The sequence below is a fragment of the Otolemur garnettii genome, unplaced genomic scaffold (assembly GCF_000181295.1).
Source record: "Otolemur garnettii isolate 467f Iridium unplaced genomic scaffold, OtoGar3 scaffold00001, whole genome shotgun sequence".
Classification (NCBI taxonomy): Eukaryota; Metazoa; Chordata; class Mammalia; order Primates; family Galagidae; genus Otolemur; species Otolemur garnettii.
In genome coordinates, this window is record NW_003852396.1 from 18,499,603 (window position 1) to 18,522,488 (window position 22,886).

The window sequence follows — 22,886 nt, forward strand, 5'->3', positions numbered from 1 at the left end:
GATGGCAATCCCACCCTTCCAAAAGTACCATTCTGCAGCCTGCAATCTAAGTTAAATCATAGTGACACACTTCGATAGGATAGACATGTGGCCTAGTGACTGTGTGTTTAATTTGAAAAATGATTAAATATCAGGCATTGTGCTAACAGGAAGAAAAGACGTAGGGTCCCCTTTGAGACAGGGACAAGTGTGTGTTAAGGATTAGTTGAAGAGCAATGGAGGATTTAAAGGATATTACATATATTTTGTATACCTTGTTTCCAGCACGGTGCTTGGCACACAGTAAAGTTCAATAAATGTTTGTTAAAACCTAAGCCAATCAAACAAGGTGAAATATTTGTGTTTGGGTTTTTTTTTTTTAAGACAGAGTCTCAAGCTGTCACCCTGGGTAGAGTGCTGTGGCATCACAGCTCACAGCAACCTCAGACTCTTGGGCTTAAGTGATTCTCTTGCCTCAGCCCCCCAAGTAGCTAAGACTGCAAGCGTCCACCACAATGCCTGGTTATTTTTTTTTTGGAGGAGGGGTTGTAGTTGTCATTATTGTTTGGCAGCCCGGGCTGGATTCGAACCTGCCAGCTCCAGTATATGTAGCTGGTGCCCTTAGCCGCTGAGCTACAGGTACCAAGCCGATCAGATAAATATTTGATTTATGGTGGACCTCACTTGAATTTTGAAATTAAGAGGTTTTAGGAAAACAAAGCATGTGATACATACTTAATATAAAGCCTAAATAAGTAACAAAGTAACATAACATAAATGACTGAGCCATCTCAAGGCCCCCCCAAAAATCTATGTGCCTTTTTTAAAGAGTATACAATAAACATGAAATTTATCACCTCAAGAAGTTGAAGATTTTCATTGAATTTATGAATATTGATTCTGTAAGAATTGATTAAAGTCAATACTGGCTATTATTAGGAGTAGGAAGTTACTAATTTTCTTTCAAGAATAGCCTTAAATCTAGTTCAAACCTAAGTGTAAATCATTGGCATCCAAATTGTTTCTTGATGTTATTTACACGTTCCCTCGTTCCCTTCCCTCCAACCAACCATAAATGACCTCTTTCCCACCCTGTGCCTTTGCTGTCCCTTTCCTTTCTTGAAACTTTCCCTTGCAAAATTCTACTCTAACTTCAAGCTTTAGCAAAGTGCAGAATCTTCCAGAAGACCATTCTAATTTCCCCGTGGACATAATTTCTTCCTTTTCATTGTTTTCTGAATAGTTTATGCTACCTCTTTTATGGCATTTATACTTTTTTAACTCATTTTTTATTTGTACCTATGTACTATCCCTTCGATTAGACTTTAAGCTCTAAAAAGCAGAATCAACATCCAATAAATCCATTTGCCATAGTGCTATTCAAAAGTATAGCATGTGGGAGATGCTTGATATGTTTGTTGGATAATTAAACAAGTGAAATTAATTCTAAGGGCATTTTTTTTTGTTTTCCTTAAAAAGCTTCTTTTTTTATTATTGAATGGTAACTGTGTACATTAATGCACTTCTGGGGTACAATGTGGTGTTTTCACCCACAATCTGAAACACTTCCATCAAACTGGTTAACAGAGCCTTCATGTCATTTTCTTAGTTATTGTGTTAAAACGTTCATATTCTACGCATAGAAAGATTCACTTGTACCCTTATAAGGTAAACCACAGAAGTGATCCCTCCAATCCCTCTCCCTCCAACCATCTCCCTCCCCTTTTCTTCCCCCCTCCCTGTATTCTTAAGTTGTTATTAGTTTATAGCTTTCATATAAAAGGTTTAAATTAATTTCATAATAGGGGTGTGTACATTGGATATTTTTTCTTCCATTTCTGTGATACTTTGCTAAGAAGAACATTTTCCAGTTCCATCCATGTGAACATGAAGGACGTAAAGTCTCCATCTTTCTGCATAGTATTCCATGGTGTACATATACCACAGTTTATTGATCCATTCGTGGATTGATGGGCACTTGGGCTTCTTCCTCTAAGGGCATTTTAAATGTAGAGTTTCTACCTATAGAGATTATGAAATCTCTATCACTCTTTTTTTTTCAGTTAATGAGTTTAATATAAATATTTACACAATAAGATTACTAAAATGCATGCACAGGCAATTATCAGCAGAAAATGAAAAACCTGACATATGAACAAACACACATACCAATGTATAAATATAAATTATGAATACATGTGCAGATGCTGGAAAATTACTTGGAAGAATGAAAGTGAACAGTCATTCTTGTAAAGAATAAAGAAAAGTAGATCAGGCTTGGCTCCGTAGCTCAGCAGCTAGGGTGCCAGCCACGAACACCAGAGGTGGCAGGTTTGAACCTGGCTCGGGCCTGCCAAACAAGAATGACAACTACAACCAAAAAATAGCCAGGCATTGTTGCAGGCACCTGTAGTCCCAGCCCTTTGGGAGGCTGAGGCAAGAGAATTGCTTGAGCCCAAGAATTTGAGGTTGCTGTGAGCTGTGATGCCCTGGCATTCTACCCAGGGAGATATAGTGAGACTCTTGTCTCCAAAAAAAAAGAAATGAAAGAAAAGTAGATCTTTTAGGAGATTCTCCCAGTGAACAAGAGGTGGGGAAAAGCCCTAGACACGACAGAAGACCCAGAAATTGGAGTCTGGAATAATGATAAACATTTTCTCAAGGATTTCAGAAAAGACTGGCGGGGGTTTAGGAAGATAACCTTAAAAACAACTTTTTAAAATTTGCCTGTTGTTTCCTGAGAAAGTCAGAACATTTACTAGTGAAAGAATGTTTTCTGGAAGTTGTGGGCTGGTGGGTCGGCCGTGCATGAAGAAGCAGCATGTGGCTGGGGCAGATGGGAGACTGTAAGGGCAGGAATGAACGCAGAGGAGGGACTGTGGGTGTGAGCTGAGCAGAACACCATGAATGAGAAAAAGAGAAGAGTGGTGGAATTGACGTTGAAAAACAAACTGTCTAATGGCCATAGCCTTATGGTCTGTATTCATGGAATGCTAAGGGAAAATCAGCTCCCTACAAATTCACCCAGGTAGAAATTTGGGGAAAAGAATAAAGTCCTACTGCCCATTACTCCAGTTCAAAATTAAAAGTAATTGAGAGGAATTGAGAGTTAATTGATAGGAAAACTTGGCTGGTCTTGGCCTTCAAGATTTTCACACCACAAAGTGATTAGTATGAACTAATCCACCAGGGCCGAGGTACAAATGCAGAAAAACTAGGTAACCCAAATCATGCTGCTCTTCTAAAAATAATGCTGCAAGAATCTTTCCTTATGTTATCGAACTGTTTCCTACAATTTGTACCTTGTTTTGTACTCCTTGGATTTTCTAGGTCAATTAAATGCAGTTTCTTGATTCCGCTGTGTCCTTCCCTTCCTTTGCCTTTTACCTCGCAAAATGCTTGAGTAAATATCATTTTAGATGTGAAACTAGCCTTGAAAGTGTGGATTCTTTTGAAACTCCTGAGTGCTCAGCACCTTCTTTCAAGATGACTTACCCCCTACCTCAGCAACCCCTCAGATGAAAGGAACTCAGAATATGCCCCTAAATTCTGTTCACATTTTCCTTTGTGCTTATACTAGCTTTTTTTTGTTGTTGTTATAGCACAAAAGCATATTCCTTTGGAATTAACACATTCCAGCTTTATGCAGCCCACTCTCTGTTCCCAAGAACATTTAAAGGCATAATTCTTCTTGAATTATCTATGTAAATTTTCTCCAGAATAAAAAATAAGTTTGGCTTGTCTTCATTACATAGGCGACACGAGGGTCTTCTAATTACTTTTAAATCTGAAGAGACTTACAGATCTTCTGGCTAGTCTTTAGGGATAATCCCAGATGAAGAATTTGTAGTGCCATAAATGAAGTAATAATGTATAGGTGAGGAATATGTCGCATCTAGGGCTTACCTGGGGGAAGGGGTGGCCCTGTGAAATGACGCCGTGCAGGTGTCTGTGTAGAGTTGTATTCTCACTCAGCAGAGAGGGGTGGCTACCTGCACGTGCAAATCACTCCCTCCCGTTTCACTACCTTCATAAGCTACTCAAATCTACCTCCATGGCTTTGCCACCCAGAGCTTCTGGTAGAAATATTTTTTCACATCTCTCTCCCTCCTACTTCTTTCCCCCCACACACTTATGGTATGTGCAGTTTCGCCAGACCCATGTGAAGATAGGGGAACACTGATGGGATTGCTTTTCACAAGTGTGGGAATGAAAATCCTTCCCAATGAAAACATCTGTCTCTGTTCAAGTCATGCCCAGTTATCCCCCAAAAGAAATGTTCTGATTAACTTTTTTTTTTAAGTCTTAAGATAGCAGTTTGTGTAGCAGATCTAATTAAGAAGTTTATGTAACAGATCTGCAGGGTTTTTTTCCTTCTTCAACTGGGTTCTATGAGCTCAGTTTGAGTGTTACCAGCTTTCGCTATGCAGCGGCCAAGTGCTGCTCGGGCTGAGAATTACCAGCTTTTGTGGGATACTATTGCTTCCTTAAAACAATGTGAGCAAGCTATGCAACATGCCTTCATTCCGGTAAGAAATATTGCCTTTTATTTTCCTTGGGATTCTTTTTATTTTTTTTTGTTCCTTTTTACCTGTTACATCTATAGAGAAATGCGTGTGTGCTGTGCATTTAAAGACAGGGTATTTTCTCTGTAGGTCTTGTTCAAGATAAATATATATATATATCTGTTTTTGCTCTGTATAAAATCTGAGTTCTTAATATGATCAAACATTAACAGTGAGAAACAGTAAACAGTGGCCCAAACAAACTCATCCCCCCTTAAGACAGGAGTTTCTAATAACAAGAAATACTAAAAAAGTTGTCATATTGATAGTACACATATTAATGTTTAAAATAACTTGCAGTGTATACTTCCTGATTGGTTTCCCCAGAGCTTCTTAGAATTACTCAAATATCTTTTGGAGTTGGGTATAATATATGTATCAAGGAGACAAAAGTTAGTTTTTAATTTTTTGTTCTTTGCTTATCAAAGTAAAACCCATAAGAAAATCTCTCTTGAATAGTGTGATTGTTTCTTCAGCACGTAGGGACGCAATACTTAGATCTTTGTAAGAAGGTCTGACAGAAGTATGTGGATATATAAAGTTAATAGGTGAGTTGTTGTCACTGTGCTTACATTGCAGAAGCAATGTGCTTATAATTTATCCAACTACATGAACTAGGCTGGCCACGTTTGATAGGCTGAGATAAGGTAAATAAGACTCAGAAGAAGAATATCAAAATGTTGATTATTTTAATTACATCTATTTTGAAGTATTGAGATAACCAATTGGCAATGAGAAAAGATAATTAACAATTAATCTCTGATAAAAATGATTTAGAGCTCTCTCAAGGAAAACATTATTTTTTGACGCAAAACCTCAAGAGAAATGCTTCTGTCAATAGTTAAAATAAATCTTCCTTGAAGTTCAAGCTATTTTCAAAAGACTCAAATTAGATGCCATCATACTTTTCTCTGTAACTTGGGAATCAACTAAATGTCACAAAGACTGTGCTATATTTGAAGGTCTTCTAATTGAACCACTGTACTCAAGTTGGATCATTGTAAGTTGATATTAACTATTAAAGACATAAAACTTACATAATTTTTGCAAGGAATCTAAAAAACTAATGGTGGGAGGCTCTCTAAATCATATTGACTTATAATGATTCTGCTTTAAACCAGAATTTAGTGTGTATACTTGGCTTCTACTATTTTTACCTAACTCCTCTTCCTTCGTTTTATCAAAGAAAGTACGATATTCTTTTCGAAGCTCATCTTCTCCTACATGGAGCCTTCCATGGCCAGGCGGAATTATTTTTCCCTTCTTGTTTTCTTGTACGCATCTCCAATTTATCCCATAATATTTTATTCTTAAGTGTTTTTCTCTCTGTCTATCTAATTATACTGTAACTTTTTGGAGAGAGATGAGAAGGTAAATAAGTTGGAAAATGCATGTACCATTTATTTGTTTTCTGATTTATGTGTCTTGAATTCCTTAAATACACTGGTGCATCTATGTCCAGTGTCTAGGGCAGTGCCTGGCATGTAAGGAGTACCCGGTGAACATGTGAGGGATGACTAATATATTAACCAACAAGAGTCTCCAATTTCAGGATTTCTGGTTGATTCATGATACTTTTCAGTACCAGTTTTGTCTAAACTGATATCATAGGATTATTTCTACCCAAATCTGTCTGAGAAAAAAAAAAAAAAAACTTGGCTAAAGCATTGCAGTGGGGCAGTGGTGGGAGCAGAGATGAGTTAATACAGAGTATAGATCCTTATGGGAAAGATAACCTTGGATTCAATTCCCATATTCAATGGGCTACTCTTTCTCCCCTTCTAGTATCTGTTCACAATCTCCCCTACTGCACATGTACGTATAAACATACCCAAGTTATCGTTCAGGTTGGACTGCTATAAATCTTTTTTTCAAAAGATATTGAAAATTTGCCAATGTCTCAAATCTTTTTCAACCTCTTCTAAGTCTTCATTAAATAAAACATATCAATTTTATGATGGCTTCTTTTAAAAAAAATAGCCATTATTAAAATATCAGTTGAGAATAATTCTGTTTAAACTGAGCCTCAACTTATTTCTTTGTCAGAATACATGGTAATATAATTTAGATCTCAGAAAAATGTCTCTATTTATTTCTAGTTTTATATATACCTTGACCCAATGATATTTGGATATATTTTTTACACACAACAGTTATTTTCACACATACAAGTACATGTAGACGTGTATTGTAGTTTTGCTTAATGATATCCTGTGTTGTTCAGAATATCTTAATAAATCTTAAAATGCATATATCCTATCATGTTGATTCTATTATATTAAAAAATGACCAACTATATGGCTCAATTAGTTGCCTTCTTTTCTCTTTTGATGTAAAGTATTTGAAAATGAATGATGTGTAAAATTACAGACACATGTTGATATAGTTGTTCTTAGGAAAACAGACCTGAAAAACTTACATCCAGGGCAATGACTTTTTGTGCATCCACTGTGAATGTGGACTCCAAACACATCATTATAACACATTACTCCAGATGTTAGATGGTCTGGATCATCGCTCACACACACAATAAACTATAGATCACAAATGGGTTTTCAGTCAGGACTATTCTGTGGACTAATCATCAGCCTGACATAAAGTCTCTAGTCCTGATACAATCTTCTCCCAGAAAACCTCCCTATAACAGCCTAAAATTCACAGTGATGAAAGGCAATTTGTAGCAGCTGAATCTTGGATAGTGCTACCCAAAACAGACAGCAGAGAAGAAAGAAACGAAACTTCGAAGTTTCTGGATTTGATTTCACAAATCATATCATGCCTTTTAGTGATAAGATGGAAATCAAATCTAGAGTCTTGAGCAGGTTCATTTATACCCAAGTGTCCCAAGTACAAAACAACAATACAGGATTTCCCATGTTTTTTATCATAAGTGCCTGGCAATGTCAGCACCTACATATTTATTGAATGATAAAAAGCTGTCTCACGAAGTCATGTAAATTAGTTCCATCATTAGGGCCATACGGGCATTCATCCAGATAGTATCTTCGGGTATCAGGAAAATCAAAGGCTATTCCATTTTGTCCAAGCAAGTAAATATGATTTTAAAAACACTCTGATAATTAGTTTCTTCATAGGGATTAGCCTGTGTTTAATTAACTCATTAGTTCATTAAGTATATTCACATTTTCTGGAGGCCCTGCTGTGTGTCAAGCAGTAATCTAGGCTTAGGATAGGGGTCCAACATTACAGTGAGAACGTCTTCATGACACCATCCATCATTTTGTAAGAGAAGTAGCATTCCCCTTGACCAGATAGTGCCCCACTGTTTCTCACTACAGCACCCAAAGTTGGTTTTCTTTATTCTACTAGTCATCATATTTAGCTTTGGTAAATCCTTCCACACTGGTATTCAGTGGGTCCTCAGAACATGTGTTCTGGCATCTTGTTGCTAGACTTTGGGTTTCTGTCAATCAAAGAATAGTTATAATCATAGTCATTCATTTATTTATCCGTTCATCTTGAAAAAGCGATTTTGTTCCTAATGTGAATATCATGAAGCTTAGTAAGTATTCAGAGAGATACAGAAATGAATAAATCAGGAATACCCCTGATTGAGATTCTGCCCACAGAAATTTTCGTAGGGGTTCAGTAGCACTCTAACCCGAATGCAAAGTGTGAGTACCCCAAGTATACGTCAATTACCACAAGAGTTCAGAGAAGGGCCAATGGGTATCTCAGCTGGGTTTGAAGGTTAAACAGAATTCTGACATGCAGTAAAGATGGAGGAAAAGAAAGGAACAGAGGAGGGAACTGACAAGGTATTTGCTGATGTGTAAGCACAGTCCATTTTCCCATTTGTTTATCCATTCAGCCAATATTTGTTAAATATCTTTTATATGTTAAAAACTACAGCATTCCTGGACATATCAGTAAAACAAGCTCAAACCCTGCTTTGGGGACATTTATGTTCTAAGACAGGACACAGGAATTATTAAAAAACAATTACATATTTTTTATTTTTCTTATTTCAATAGATTTAGGGGATATGAGGGTTTTTTGTTATGTGGATGAATTATATAATAATGAAATCAGAGCATGTAGTATACCTGTCACCAGAACGGTCTACATTGAACCTGATCGGTAATAGTTTATCCATCTATTGCACATTTTAATACTATCCTATCAGAATTGTTTATATTATTTCTCACAATTGCAGTTTAATATTTCAATATTGAAATACTGTCCTCATACAATATTGTACATATGGCTAACCAGATATACAGTTATCAGAAAGTATCGCAACTACAGATATTTTTCAAAGGCACTGAAAGTAAAATATTCTTTTTTTTTTTGCAGTTTTTGGCCGGGGCCGGGTTTGAACCCGCCACCTCCAGTATATGGGGCCAGTGCACTACTCCTTTGAGCTACAGGTGCCTCCCAAATAAAACATTCTTTCCCAAATATTTTTAGTCTTGAAATACAAGTTCATTTCCCAGCAATTTGTACATTCTGTCTGCCACACCCTGGGCTAGGAACTGGTAATAAAAGTAGCAGGTAATTCTCATTGAGCACCCATTTTATACCTGTCCTGTTCTAAGTATTTTATTATCTCAGTTATTTCAACAACTCTCCAATATGGGCTCTACCATCTCTAATTTACAAAGTTTAAGCAGGTAAAGTAACTATCCTACAGTCACATGGCTAAGAAATGGAGAAGGTGGGTCTTAAGCCCAGTGATCCAACCCCAAAGCCCATTTTCTCAACTAGATCTCTAGAATAAAAAGAAAACCACGACAACTAGCTGCAGTGCGGTATGAGAGGGGGCACTCATTAGGGATATGCAAACCATAGTAAGTATAGCAGAACAGGAGTGATGCAGCTGCTTAGAGTGGAGGCGAGAGATAACCTAGAAGGCTGAAAGAGGACAAGTCTTGAGATCGTTTTAAACAGGGGTTTGCCGGGTAAGGTAGGTGAAGAGGATGAAAGGGTTGCCAGAAAGGTCCTCAGGCAGGAAAGAGCAGCACTAAACAAGAGCCTGTTGTGAGCTTTCCCAGCCTCGGATCCACCCCTCTGAGCCGTCAGGAAGAAGCAAGGTCAGGAACGGTGAGGATGCGAATGGAGTCATTTACTTAAGGTCAGAAATTATACAGGAAAATGGGAGAAAGGACAGTAATAATTCAGGCCCACAGACTGGAGCCTTAGAGGAGAATCTCCAGTGGAGAAAGAAAGGACTTTCAGACACTTGGCTGCCTTATTCCTGTCACCTGTGGCCTGGTTGGCAACTGTGCCTAAAACTGAGTATCTGTGTAGAGGGAAAAGCAAAGCATGTCTGTGCACAGATAGGAAAGAAAGAAACAAATGTAGGAAGAGAAAAGGGGATGCGAACTCAGGTGATCTTAAAGAGGTCTCATTCTGAGAGAAATGAGCCTGGACGGAAGTGGGAGAGTCTGGGCTGTGGCTTCCTCAGTCCATGAGAACTCCCAGTCCGCAGGTCCAGCCCTTCAGGTGCCCACTCTGTGGGGCTTCCTGCCCTTTTTCCAGACTGTGCTTAAAATAGCTCAGGTGGCTTTCTATTCCCACAATCAGAAAACCTTACAAGGGCCAGTTAGCGGCTAAGGGTGCAGGGACCAGCTATAGCCTGGAGAGAAAATGGCCAGATCCGATGAGGACCCTAGGCTTCAGGGCCAGGTTCTGTCCTTCAAGATTTAATTCTCAGCCTCCTGTTCAAGCCTTTCCTCACATCTAGCAACCAGACGGTAGGCCTTCTTCCTCCTGACTTTAACCTTGATTAGCAGCACTCAAGAAAACTAAGATGAGGACAACTGCTTACCAACTGCTCTGCCCGTTTGTATTTAATCATCATAACAACAACATGAAGTGACCCCGTTGTGATTACCTCCCTGTTGGAAGATTAATGAGATCAGGTGCCTTGTTTAAAATCAGGTACCCAGTAAAACCAGGGGAGAACCCAGGCCTTCCAGCCCTCACCTCCCTGCCTTTCTTCTTCCCACTCAGGATGGAAGGAGCTTTGCCCTATTTCTCTTGCGGAGCTGCTCTGCTTTGTACTATAAGCATTTGGCGAGCCTCTCCTATTTCTATAGCATGTAAACTACTTGCAGGGCAAGTTCTCCTCTTCCTGCTCTGCAGTGCCAAGTACAGTGCCTTAAATATGGTGATTGCTAAGTGAATCTGCACAGGCTGATGAACACTTGAGAAGCGAGAACCTGGGAGGCATTGAGATGATAATGAGGAAATGATCCTTCCTGTCTCAAATGTATGCTCAAAATCTGTCTTCTCAGCTCCAGCATCACTTCCACCAACTCCGCCTCTGGTTCCTAGACCCGTCAGAAACTTAGGTCAGCTCTAAATAGAATTTGTTCAGTGATGACTTTCAGCCCTAGTTCACGGTGTTCCAAGTGTGTTTTGTCCTTTCTGGATTCTAAATATTACTTGACTCATCATCCTCAATCATGTTGGATTCATTTCATTCTCCATTTCATTCCTCTTAACCTCGCTTTGAATTTCTGTCTAGCAATACCCCAATTTTTAGTCTATTTCCTCCTGAAGGATATGAATGAGACTATTAATGGAATTTTCATTAGTAAAAGAATAAAGATGGACACTTACTCTATGGAGATGTCCAGTTTATGGGGGAGGGGGAAGAGGACTCCATCAGAAGTGACCTGGATAATTACAACAGCTTGAGACTGCATGAACATTTGCAGATTGCTAGTAAAATGGAATGGAATTGTCACTTTTGTTTTTGAACAAAAAAACATGAGCCTATCTTTATATCTTTCTCCCTTGTGTAGTTTGCATTTTCTTTGACTACTGCTGTGTATACACATCTGGAGTCCATCAAAAATTAGCACCAAGTGCAGGATGTCTTCCTTATAATATTGCTCATTTACAAATGCTGTTGATATCAAAATGGAGTAGTAGCACAGAGAATATGTTATTGTATAATAGAGTGAAGCCCGCAGTCTGCCACTCCCATCTTCCTCACTCACCCCAGGAATTGCAAAAATAGGACTACCCCAAGCTTATTGGTTACAGAACAGAAAAATAGACCATTGTTCAGACTTTATAATAGCAGTCCTTCTCTATTTAGCAAACCAAAATTTTTAAAAAGGACACACATATCAAAACCTGAAAACCTTCAATGCGCTGATACTAGTCACGTTGTACTCCTTTAGGCTCCTTACAGGTGTTTTTATTTAATAAGAAGATGTTTAAGAACAATGGAATGTGTGATTTTTACCTTGTACAGAGACTGAAGTATGCACTATACCAGTATTTCTACTCTTGCTGCTGTTGGCCTTGTTGTCATACCACTGCCACCTGTCGTCCTTGTATTGATTTATCATGTTGCAATCTTCAAAGCGGTACAAACTAGACTGTTGCTTATTAAACTTTGGAAGCCAGGCAAGAAAGTGTTATTATCTCCATAGTATTTATGTGAAATTAAAGTTCAGAGAGCTGAAGTGTCCTGGATCAGAAAGGTTAAGTAGTGAACCCTGATGTGAAAAGACTAGAATTTCAGCTTAGTCCACTTTTTGCTCCGATCAGAGTTTCCTCTCCCTGAAGGACCTAGGTCCAACCCTTACTCTACTACTTGCTAGCTTGGGGAAATGGCTAACAATCTCTGAGCCTGAGTTTAATTCTATGTAAAATTAAATATTGTACAGGTCTTTTTAGGGTGGTTTGAGGTCTAATGAGATAATGTAATGTTAACCCTAGCACAATCTGTAGCCAAGGAAAGTGCCCAACAAGGGTTGCCCTATTATTATTATTATTGCTAATTTTTAATATTATTCGAGCATATACTTTTACAAATTACATATATTTTCAGATATGATTGTATTTACTCTTGAAGAAGCACATGAAATTGACTACATAATAATTTATAACCTCCATTTATAAGTGAATAGAAAGTTTCAGAGAGGTTAAATTAATTAGCTAAGATCATTGTAACAGAGATGAGAATCCAAAATTCTAAATTCCTTTTATCCCTATTATAAATAAAAATTCAAAATTCTAAAGTCTCTATTCTTATTTATTCCTATTTCTATTACATTCAAAATTAAGTTAGTATGCAACTCAGGAATCATACAATTCTTATTTATAGTTGGATATAACCTTACAAGTAATTTAGAGATTTAAGTGATTTTTTCAGGTTCCACAGGGCCACAGACCAAGTGTAGAAGCCTTGTCTGCTGACTCCAAGGGCAGGACTAGGGGATGCTCATCCTGTAACACAAAATCATAAACTGCAAATGTTCTCATGTATTTGGAGTGGGCAAGAAGTAGTCGTGAGATACTTGGTTGCAAATATTATATTCACAAGGAGGTTAATCTCCTTTCCTTGTGGTTGAGAAAACCCTTTTAAAACAAATGAAGGTTCAGTGTGTCTGAGATTGCAAATCTAATGGGTGAAATAGTCTGTGAGCATAGACGAGAGACAGCCCCAGACTGGGAATCATCATGACATCTTCAGCTTGGAACAGAGTCCCCCTGGGCCAGGAAACCACCTCCTTCCTGCCCTTTCCCACTTTCATGCTTTTCACTTGCTATTTCCCTGTCTCCCCACAGCAACAGAGAATGTTCCTTCTGAATATTATTCTTTTTGAATATTATTTTATATCATCATAATTGTGGATAACTGGAGTAGATAATTGAGAGTAGGAAGGCTACGGGGAAACTGAGAAACCGGGAATCTCACACACACACACTGCCGCTCTGGGAAGCGAGGACAGCTGTGGGGATAGGAACTGCTTGGCATTTTGGATGGAGAAATTTGTAGTCTCTTTGGCTTGTAGAACAAAGAGTTCATTGCGCAGTGGATAACAATATACAAACACATCTGCAGAATATATTCTTTGGCACCAGCAAATGCCAGCAGGATTTAGCAAACCTCTATTTTTCTAGTCCCCATTCACTTTTCCTTTTTTATCTATTCTTTCTCCATGTTTTTCCTATTTGAAAATAATTCCTAGTAGAACATTAATTTTAGAGAAAAGGGGGAGATAGGATATTGTTAGATTTATAGATGTTATCAGAATATAAAATAAGGGAGATGGAAGTGAAATGTGCTCTGCCTGTTTCTCTTGCAACCCCACCCCAGGGCCGCCACACAAGTGACTACATTAGAGATTATCAATGGCTAACCAGCTCACTGACACCTCACTTGGGTCTCACTCTTCGGCATTTCCTTTCACACAAAAGAATCATTCTAGATATGAAGTATTTTAAGACTTTGTTTATAGCTTCACCTATTAGGATTAAAATGTAAGTGTAAGACCTGGTATAAAGTTAGGGTGAGTAGGAGGCAAATTAAAGTTGGAGGATTTTTTTCTAGAGTTAGGATTTATAAAACATAGAGAAAAATAAGGATGGAAGATAGAGTCTGGTGATAATTCTCATCTTCACTTCAAATCTTTTTGATTCTTTAATATAGGAGAGAGCTATTAGCCTAATTACAAGAAAAACAAAATGGAAATTATAAGCATAGAACAAGTGGATCCTAAATGGGTTTTTGAAATGCCTCATCTAAGGCATACTGGACCTCATCCTTCAGCCGATGCATTAAAAAACAATTTATCTCATTGTTCTTCACCCACTTTAACTTGTGTCTTGATATTCTTTTCTCAATATCACCTCTTTTAACTTTCCCTATATGAATGCTAAAAGGAGAGATTGTCATTTCCCAAAATGAAGAATTATACAGCATCCCTGCCTCATTTGAAGGATTTCCCAGGAGAATAAACTTTACATGGGGTAAAATCAGATTCTTGGTCAAACATGGACTCATAGAGATCATTCATTTTACTCTTTATTCCTCAAATATAGAAATACATAAGTAGGCACGGGGAATTGCTCTTTCATCCTGAGTTGCTAAACTTGCTGGGTCTAAACCAGAGATCGCCTGGCTCCCAGTTCTGCCATAACTGTTTGGGGGATTTGATTTCTCAACTGGTGTGTAGTTATCTCCAAGAAGATGGAGTGCCTAATTTTTGATGGTCATACAGGAGGTCTGGTTGATTCCATTGTAAATAACTTTAAACACTCCATAAATGATTATAGAGTAAAATATAAAAGTTACGTTCATTTTAAAGATGATACATGAGACTTCAAGTAAATGTCTAGTTTGGGGTTGGTCTTTAGGGATAACGTCTTCTGGAAATTTTGAGAAATGCTGTAGATGGCATTTGCTTTTCATGGTCTTTGAGTTCCTAATTTTTCCCCAAATCCCATACTTCCTGGCATCCTCTCCAACTTCTCCTGAAATGTAGAGGATAAGTGAGGGCCTTTAACTGCCAACAGCTACTGTTCTTGTTCCATACAGGGTGGTGATGAGATAAGAATGTGGATTTGGAGTCAAGAAGAGTGAGCTTTGGCTCCATCTAGTTACTAGTCGAGTGATGTTGGGCAAGTCGTGTTCCAGAGTCAGGCCTCATTCTCTTCATCTATAAAACGAGCATAATTAGAGTGTGTCGTTCATAGGGTTATGAGAAATAGAAAGGAGTGTACATAGAGTAAGATTGGCATGGAGAAGTCTTACTGCTTATTATTTTCCTTAATTTATACACTGTTTGTCAGAACAACGTGAGCTCTGGTACAAAACGGGGCTCAAATTCTCACATTTGGCCACAACCAGGCAGTGTGATAAAAGAGTTTGTCTTCAGAGGGCAACAGGCAATTACCCCTTTCTACTCATTTCCCCTAATTCTATTTCCTCAAGGGTTTCTCATGAATTTTATCTCATTAGTGTGACTCCAGTCCAGGGATGTTCAACCTGTAGCCTCCTGACCACACGCTGATTTTGTGAGAACTTTTTTGTTTAACTGTGATGTGGCCTATCACAAAAAAAGTGTGGTAGGAGGTAGAGTTTTTTTTTGTTTTGTTTTGTTCTGCTAAGCAGCTTTCCCTACTGTTTGTGTTTTAATATGTGGCTCCTGGTAACTCTTTTTCCAATGTACAGCAGAGTTAGACACCCCTGCTGTAGTCCAATATGTCTAAAACTCAATTAACAATCACTTTCTAAGTGTATGTAGTATGTCGAGCACTGCTAGTCATGTAGGTGGGGTGGCTGGTGAAGAAAAGAAGTGAGACAAGGGTGTTGCCCCCAAAGTGATTACAATTTTAGGGAGGAGATACATGAACTAATTAGCCCTCAACACATCTAAGACTAGCAAAAACTCTATTAAAAATATCACAGCTTAGTGCTTTCAAAACTTTCTTTCCTTTAGTATGTATAATTCAGTGTGAACTGAAGTAATACAAATAATGCATGCTTTAACATGGGAGGGAATAGGATGGATAGATTGAGTTCTGGAGGGATGATTGGGCAAGCTTTCATGGGGGATCTGGAATTTGGGATGCATAGAATCTGATTAGATAGGAAAAAGTGAGAACCATGACTGATTCAAGATGTGGGAAAAGGAAGAAATGAAAACAAGGACATCGTGGTGGGCGTGAGTATGACATATGCTTGGAGTAGTGAGGATCCTGGCCTGCTAGAAGAACGGAGATGATGAAAGAAAACTAAATAACAATAATTTATCAATCACTCGTTATATGGAAGACCCTGATCCATGTACTGCAGAAGAAACAGATCCCACCTTAGCCTAGATAACCAGGTAATTGACAGTTTGCTCAGAATCCTGGTACCTAAATCTGGACAATACAACTGTACTGCTAAGATTATAGCTGTTTGGTAGCTTAGCAACAAGGAGCAGATGGTATCCACATGGATCTTTCCAGGAATAGCACCACATGGAGTGAATCAGTGAATTAAGTAGGTATGGTTATTATGACATGGGGCACATGGAATAACCACATCTGAGATTTGAGCTAATGATCATATTTTTCATGAAATCTTCAGAGAGCGTTTGCATAAATAAAACAGTTACATTTTGTAAAAAGCTCAGTGTGAATCAGTGTGAATTGAAGTGTTATGGTCTAGAGGAGAACAGTAAAGGGTTTAGAGTTAGGAAATCTGTGTCTCAATCGGAGCTTTGCTTCCCTCTGGTCATCTGACACTGAGAAATGCACTGAATTACTCTGAGCCTTCATTTACTTATCTATAGACAAGGGGAAAATCTACCAGTCTCTCCAGGGTTCTATAAGGAGCAAACAACAAAACACAGGTGCAGATTGTACCGTGTGTGCCTGACACAGAATAGATTCTGGCTTAACCAATGTTAGACCCCCTTCCTTCTTCCTTGTGAGTTAAATGATTGGATGTGTGTGAATGCTCTTTATATAAATGGTGAAGCATGGTATTAGTGGTCAGTATAATTATCACTTTGAGTGTCATTGTTGATCTATAAACCTCATTTTTGTGAGTCATTTATTTTAGTCTTTTATAGTAGTTGCAAAGAGGTATGTGGTAAATGGGCAGAATAAAGATCGGAAGAGTCTTCATAACAAATAGTTCAAGCAATTTTCATTTCTTGATCCAAATGGGATTCATTCTAGAATAAACTTATAAACTTAAAAAAAAAAAGCTATCATTGGTTCCCTGCTTCCTACTTTCTGGGCCTCATCTTTTCTCAGCCTAACTGAGGACTTTAGGATATCAGCCATCTTTAATAAAATATTTTACTGTTGTATACTTCTATTTTAAAGATAGGTCAAATAGAGATGGTAACACTTCAATCCAAGTGAATAAAATTCTAATGATGCATTTTCCAGGATCAGTGAGAGAAGCTGTGTTTACTAGAACAGACTTTTGGACATGTCAAATCTTACTAGTGTGCAGAAATAAATGTTTTACAGTGGTTAAGAGTTATCCACTTGGAGCCAGGTTACCAGCTTTGACTCTTGATCCTGCTATTTCCAGCAGGATACCTTGGACAAGTTACTTAAGATCATTTTTTTTTAATCTGTAAGGTAAGGATAATATTTTCATTATTAAGAGAGTTCAGGCAAACAGAGTTGGATTGCGTACAAGCCACAATATGAACTGCCATCCTTTCTTCCTATTTTCTGAGCTAGTCTGGTGGTAAGTTAGATACGTAACTACCCAAACATTTTATTAATGCTAGGAAGAGGGACTAGAGGGGACCTGGAGGGTCTGGAGGGACCAGCTTCCTCCAAAATTATTCCCTTCGGACAATATGTCACAGCCATTCACCGTCTGTTAAGCTTTAGCTAGACAAACCCTCAGACCCTCACATGGTTCACTCACCTACTATCCTTGCCCCAGTGTCCTCACCTGTGAGGGATGTGCTTTATGTCACTACAGGGTAAGGGCAAACCAGGTGACAGGCCAGACCCCTTGATCATAATGAAGTCTTAGAGCATGGCTGGATTGAACTGCACCCACCTGGTTGGTCTTGTGGAAAGGGCATATGAAAAGGAGAAGAAAATACAGAAAAGCAAAAAAATAACCATAGTCACAAATAAAATAAATGTATATTTATAACGTTTTCTTTTGCTTTACATGTATCACTTCTTTAGCTACCTTCTTGAGAAATAGGTTAACTGGAAAATAGCATCGTCCCATTTTTTTAAGTGGGGGTTGTACAAGAGATTAAGGGACCTAGAAACCCTCTGAGAACTGGGGAATTGAATCTGAGTCAGTCCAGTGAGAAATTTTCCTTCAGACCGGGAAAGAGAAACTAGCAACTTTTTAGGCAGAAAATAATTGCATTTTCAGTCCGGTAGCCTGGAAAAAACTCAGGCAAATAAATAAAGAGATGTTGTGGCTCCCACCATGGATTCTGGGGTCAAGCAGACATGGATTTCAAAACTGGTTATGACACCTCTGAGCTTGGTGCCCTTAGGCAAGTGACTCAGCCAACCTGGGCTTCTTTCCCTCCTTTCCTTCCTTCCTTCCTTCCTTCTTGACTCTTTCCTTCTTTCTTTATAACGTGAACAGTAATGTGTTCCTTAGAACACTGAAAATTAAATGCATTGATAATATCTTAAAGTACTTGATACAGTCTCTGGAACATAAAAATTCTTTAATATGGGCTTAGTACTTTATTATTATTATTATTGATTATTATGATCATATAGTTTTGATACTAAGTAATGCTGAAAGCTGGGTCATGCCATGTTCTCTGTCTTAACTATCATATTTGTAGAATGATCAGATCAGAAATGTTCCTTAATAGTTGCATAACAAAGGGTGGTGGTCAGGAACACCGGAAGGCAAATGGACTCTGAGCCCTTCCCATTGGTATGCAACTGTGAAGATTATAGCTTTAGGGCTATACACCCAGGCTGGTGGGTTCAAACCCAGCCAGGGCCAGCTAAACAACGACAACTGCAACAAAAATACCAACCAGGCATTGTGGCAGGCACCTGTAATCCCAGCTACTTGGGAGGCTGAGGCAAGAGTTTGAGGTTGCTGTGAGCTGTGATGCCACAGCAAAAAAAAAAAAAAAGATTATAGATTTCAAAATTCTAAGATCCTAGAGTATATTTGTTGTTCTTCCTCTCTCTCACTCAACCATCAGTATGTCTTTAATCAGTCATCTAGCAGACAGCATCTTTGGGCTTACTCAAAGAATGCATAGATCAGTCACAAATGGTGATATCTGTGCCATCCTTCTTTTCCTAGGTCATGCTTCATGCCGGCCTGTTCACACTATATTCTGGGCCTTAGTACCTGGGCCAAAGTGAGGAGGGAAGGGTTCCTGGATCAGCTAAGATCAACATGCATAGAATAAAATTGGACTAACTGGATTTGAGCTGGCTTTGCAAATTGCTAATTAATAGTAAAAATTAGAATCCAGAGAGATCTGGTGAAATCTAATTTTGTTCCATGATTCAACAGAACATAACTTTGGAGCCAGGTTGCTTTGGTTTGAAGATGGTCTACTTACCAGTTCTATGTCTACAGGAGTTATTTAACTTCTGTTTCCTCATCTTTAAATTGAGAAGAATAGTACCTATGTTATAGACTTGTGTGAGGATTAAATAAGTTAATTTACATGAAGTATGTGTTGCATAAGTTGATGTTGTTATTCCTCATCCCAGTATTCATATCATGGTATATAGGTGTGTCTGAGTCATGACCCTGCAAGCCTTCGTATTTACCTTGAGTTTCTGGAATTTCCAGCTCTTACAGTGAAGTCTCACACACACGACTCATTCTAAAACTTTCAGTGGCTTCCATTTTGTTTCAAATTATTATGCCATGCCATATATAAAAGTCATTTATATGTAAATAGACAAAAAACCTTTCTTGCTGTTAGGGGCTTGTCTTTTACTTGGGTTCCCGAGTACACTGAAATCCTTACTCAATTCCTGCCCCCATGAGTGTTATGTTCAGTTCTTGCTATATCTAATTCACTTGATGGATTAGTTGTTTTCTCTTCACCCTTTCTTTCTAAATGTTGAAGTACTCAATTCAGTCTTTTGACCTTCCCACTGGTTACCCTGCACTTCTCAGACCTACGCTTCCGGAGAGTACTCCTTGGCTGTCTTGCTACTTACTGTACCTCCCTTGCCAACACCTTTCCTGAGGAGGCTTCTTCACAGCAGCTGGGCTTATGACCACTTACCCACTTATTTCAGAGGCATTTGCCATTTCTGGCCCTTACAAATATCAAGAAGTAAACCCATTAGTCAGAATCAATAAGCTCCTTTCAAAATTTGCATTTTTTATGTCAGATTCTTTTATTACTTAGATTCTCTTGGTAGCAAGCAACAGAAGTTTTTCTATTACTAGCATAAGCAAAGCTGTTGATGTGGTCTAAGATTATTTGGGTGTTCTGTGCAACCCATGGCCAAGAAAATGACTAAAATTCATGAATAGCTTGATCTAATAATTTATATTTTATTAGTATTCTCTGTGCTTCTTTCTCTCCGCTTAGCTCATCTTTTTCCTCTTGCTGTGAACTGGTTGTCTTCACACAGAAGAGAATATATTATAAAAGGCAAACAGTTTGCCCCTAATAATTTTTTTCACCCAAGAATGATTGATTTTCCTATCCTTTATAGTTTCAAAAATCCTTGCTCAGTTTTACATAAAGATAAGCCTTCAAGCTTCTGATTAAAGAGTTATTTTTTTTCCAGATTTGTTGTGAATCTTTTTCCAGAAAATGGAAATAAGCATATTGAAAGAGGAAGCTGGAATGTGCTGAGTCACCAGTTTGATTTAGAAGTCCAATTAAAGACGATATTCAGCATGAGGACAAGAGGGCATTTATGGCAGAGCAGTGTGGAGAAAAAGCTTGGAGGAAATCATCAAAGACACCGGGAAATTGGTTTTTAAGACTCAGAAACCAAACTAAATTAACTAGGCATGGCCTCTCTTAATTCCAAATGTGAACCAAGAAATGGGAGCCAGGCTAAGCTGAGGGAAGGTCTGGAATTATCAACTGCTTGTTGGCAGCTACACCATTGATACCAGTTGGGATTTTTGTTCTCTGCTGATGTATGTGTCACTGAGTGCCTAAACTTTCCAAGACACTTTTGTGTAAACAGTCTGGGACAGTCTGTGAGGGTCCTGGAGCAGAGCAATAGCAATCTTTAGAGAGACTGGTGTAGCAGCATGGTGAGGTGGTGTTATTCAGAAGCACACACCATGACACCTGCTGGACCCTCACACACAAGTTGTCAGGGTCAGACGTATGTAATGTGTTTGTGTTCACACAATCCACACATCCTGTTTGTGCCTTTTTATTGAGTTTTAGAGATAGGGATATAATATTATGCATTTTTATTAAGTTTTAGAGATAGGGATATAATATTAATTGTGACTTCGGGATCTTTTTAGTACCAAGAAAATATAATAAGTTTTCCGTATAACATAGCTTCCAAATAACATAGATTTTTTTACTCAAGATTCACAAAATCCACAACCTTCCATTATGAAATTATTAATTACTACTTTATAAAAGCTGAATTTAGTTAATGAATAGTGACTAAATAAAGAAAGGAGGTGATACTGAATTTTAGAAAAGTAGTCAGTTTTGTTGGTGGCACATAGATGTGGGGATTATTTTAGATGTGCTCTACGAACCTTAGAGATACACGACTTTCCTTCATACCCTTGTCTATACTTTATCACTACATTTAGTCAATAGTTCCTAAGTAATTATTGATCTCTTTCTCTGAACCCAAATGCTGTGAAAAATTCTAGAGAAGTAATCAATATTTGTCAATTTTTTAAGATAGAGAATTAGACCAAATTTCTACATAGAGAAAATGGGAAATAGCAACATAAACATAGAAAAGTTTTAAATGGCATTTTAATGGCATAGGAAATGGGATTTTGTATAAAATTAATTCCCATCAAATACTAATATAATCTGTAAGAACAAAAATAAAACATGGGATGAAAGTCCCAGATAAAATCAATTCATAATTCTTGACCAAATCTGTAATAAACAATGGGGGGAAATACAAATATCGGCTATGACACACAAAGAGTTTTCAGTGTAGTCATGGTTATAAGGCACATTTTGTGAGTCATGGGAACTCCCCAAAAGCATAGGAAAGAAGTCATCAAAACTAAAAACATAAAAAAATAAAAATACAGGGTGGCACCTGTGGCTCAGTGAGTAGGGCACTGGCCCCATATACCAATGGTGGTGGGTCCAAACCCAGCCTGGCCAAACTGCAGCAAAAAGATAGCCGGGCATTGTTGTGGGCGCCTGTAGTCCCAGCTACTCGGGAGGCTGAGGCAAGACAGTCACCTAAGCCCAAGAGCTGGAGGTTGCTGTGAGCTGTGACACCACAGCACTCTACCAAGGGCAACAAAGTGAGACTATGTCTGTAAAAAAAAAAAAAAAAAATTAAATTAAATAAATAAAAAATAGATCTTAAGGCTTCAGCAGGTTGCTTTCCACATCTAACCTGCACCATCCTGAGACATCTCCGGCCTTCAGGGTGGTCTTTGCTGTGTCTGGGTTCCCTGTAATGTAGGGTGCTGGTGTCAATGCAGGACTCTTATCATAGAGCCACCTGGATCCTGGGACCATGGAGCAGCTTAGCAGAGCAAAAATAAACTTTGACATCAGAAAGGCTGGTATTCAAATTTCGGTTCTCATTTTTCCTGAGCCTCAGTTTTCTCCTCCCCAATGTAGGAACAGTGTTAATAATGCATCATCAATGTGGTTTTATGGAGAGTAACTAAGAATTGATATGCATAAGTTTTTGCATTATAAATGGCAACTGATGTTTAGTAAATGGTAATTATTGTTTCATTGCCTTTGACGAGAGGTTGTCTTAGACAACATGATTTGATCAAGCCTTTTGAGTTTAATTATAGCTACTATCATAGCATTGAGATCACTGGGGTATAAACCATCCTGCAATATATCTTTGCAGCAGTCTATCTTAAAGCACACTTACTACTAATAATATTTAACATTAATTTAAAATTTAGAGTTTACAAAGCACATTCAAATGTATCACCTC

General features: G+C 38.2%; 1 protein-coding gene across 4 annotated transcripts in view; it reads left to right on the forward strand.

Annotated features, from left to right (window-relative positions):
- DLG2 (discs large MAGUK scaffold protein 2) overlaps positions 1–22,886 on the forward strand; it is a 2,018,366-nt gene that overhangs the window by 1,262,756 nt on the left and 732,724 nt on the right. Inside the window, exon 1 of one of the 4 annotated variants that reach the window (XM_003780856.1) lies at positions 4,379–4,508. The exons of the other annotated variants lie outside the window; for them this stretch is intronic. Within the exon in view, the coding sequence (XP_003780904.1) occupies positions 4,404–4,508 (105 nt within the window). The 5' untranslated portion in view covers positions 4,379–4,403. Of the gene's footprint in view, positions 1–4,378; positions 4,509–22,886 lie in introns of those variants that run through there. 4 annotated transcript variants of the gene reach the window in all.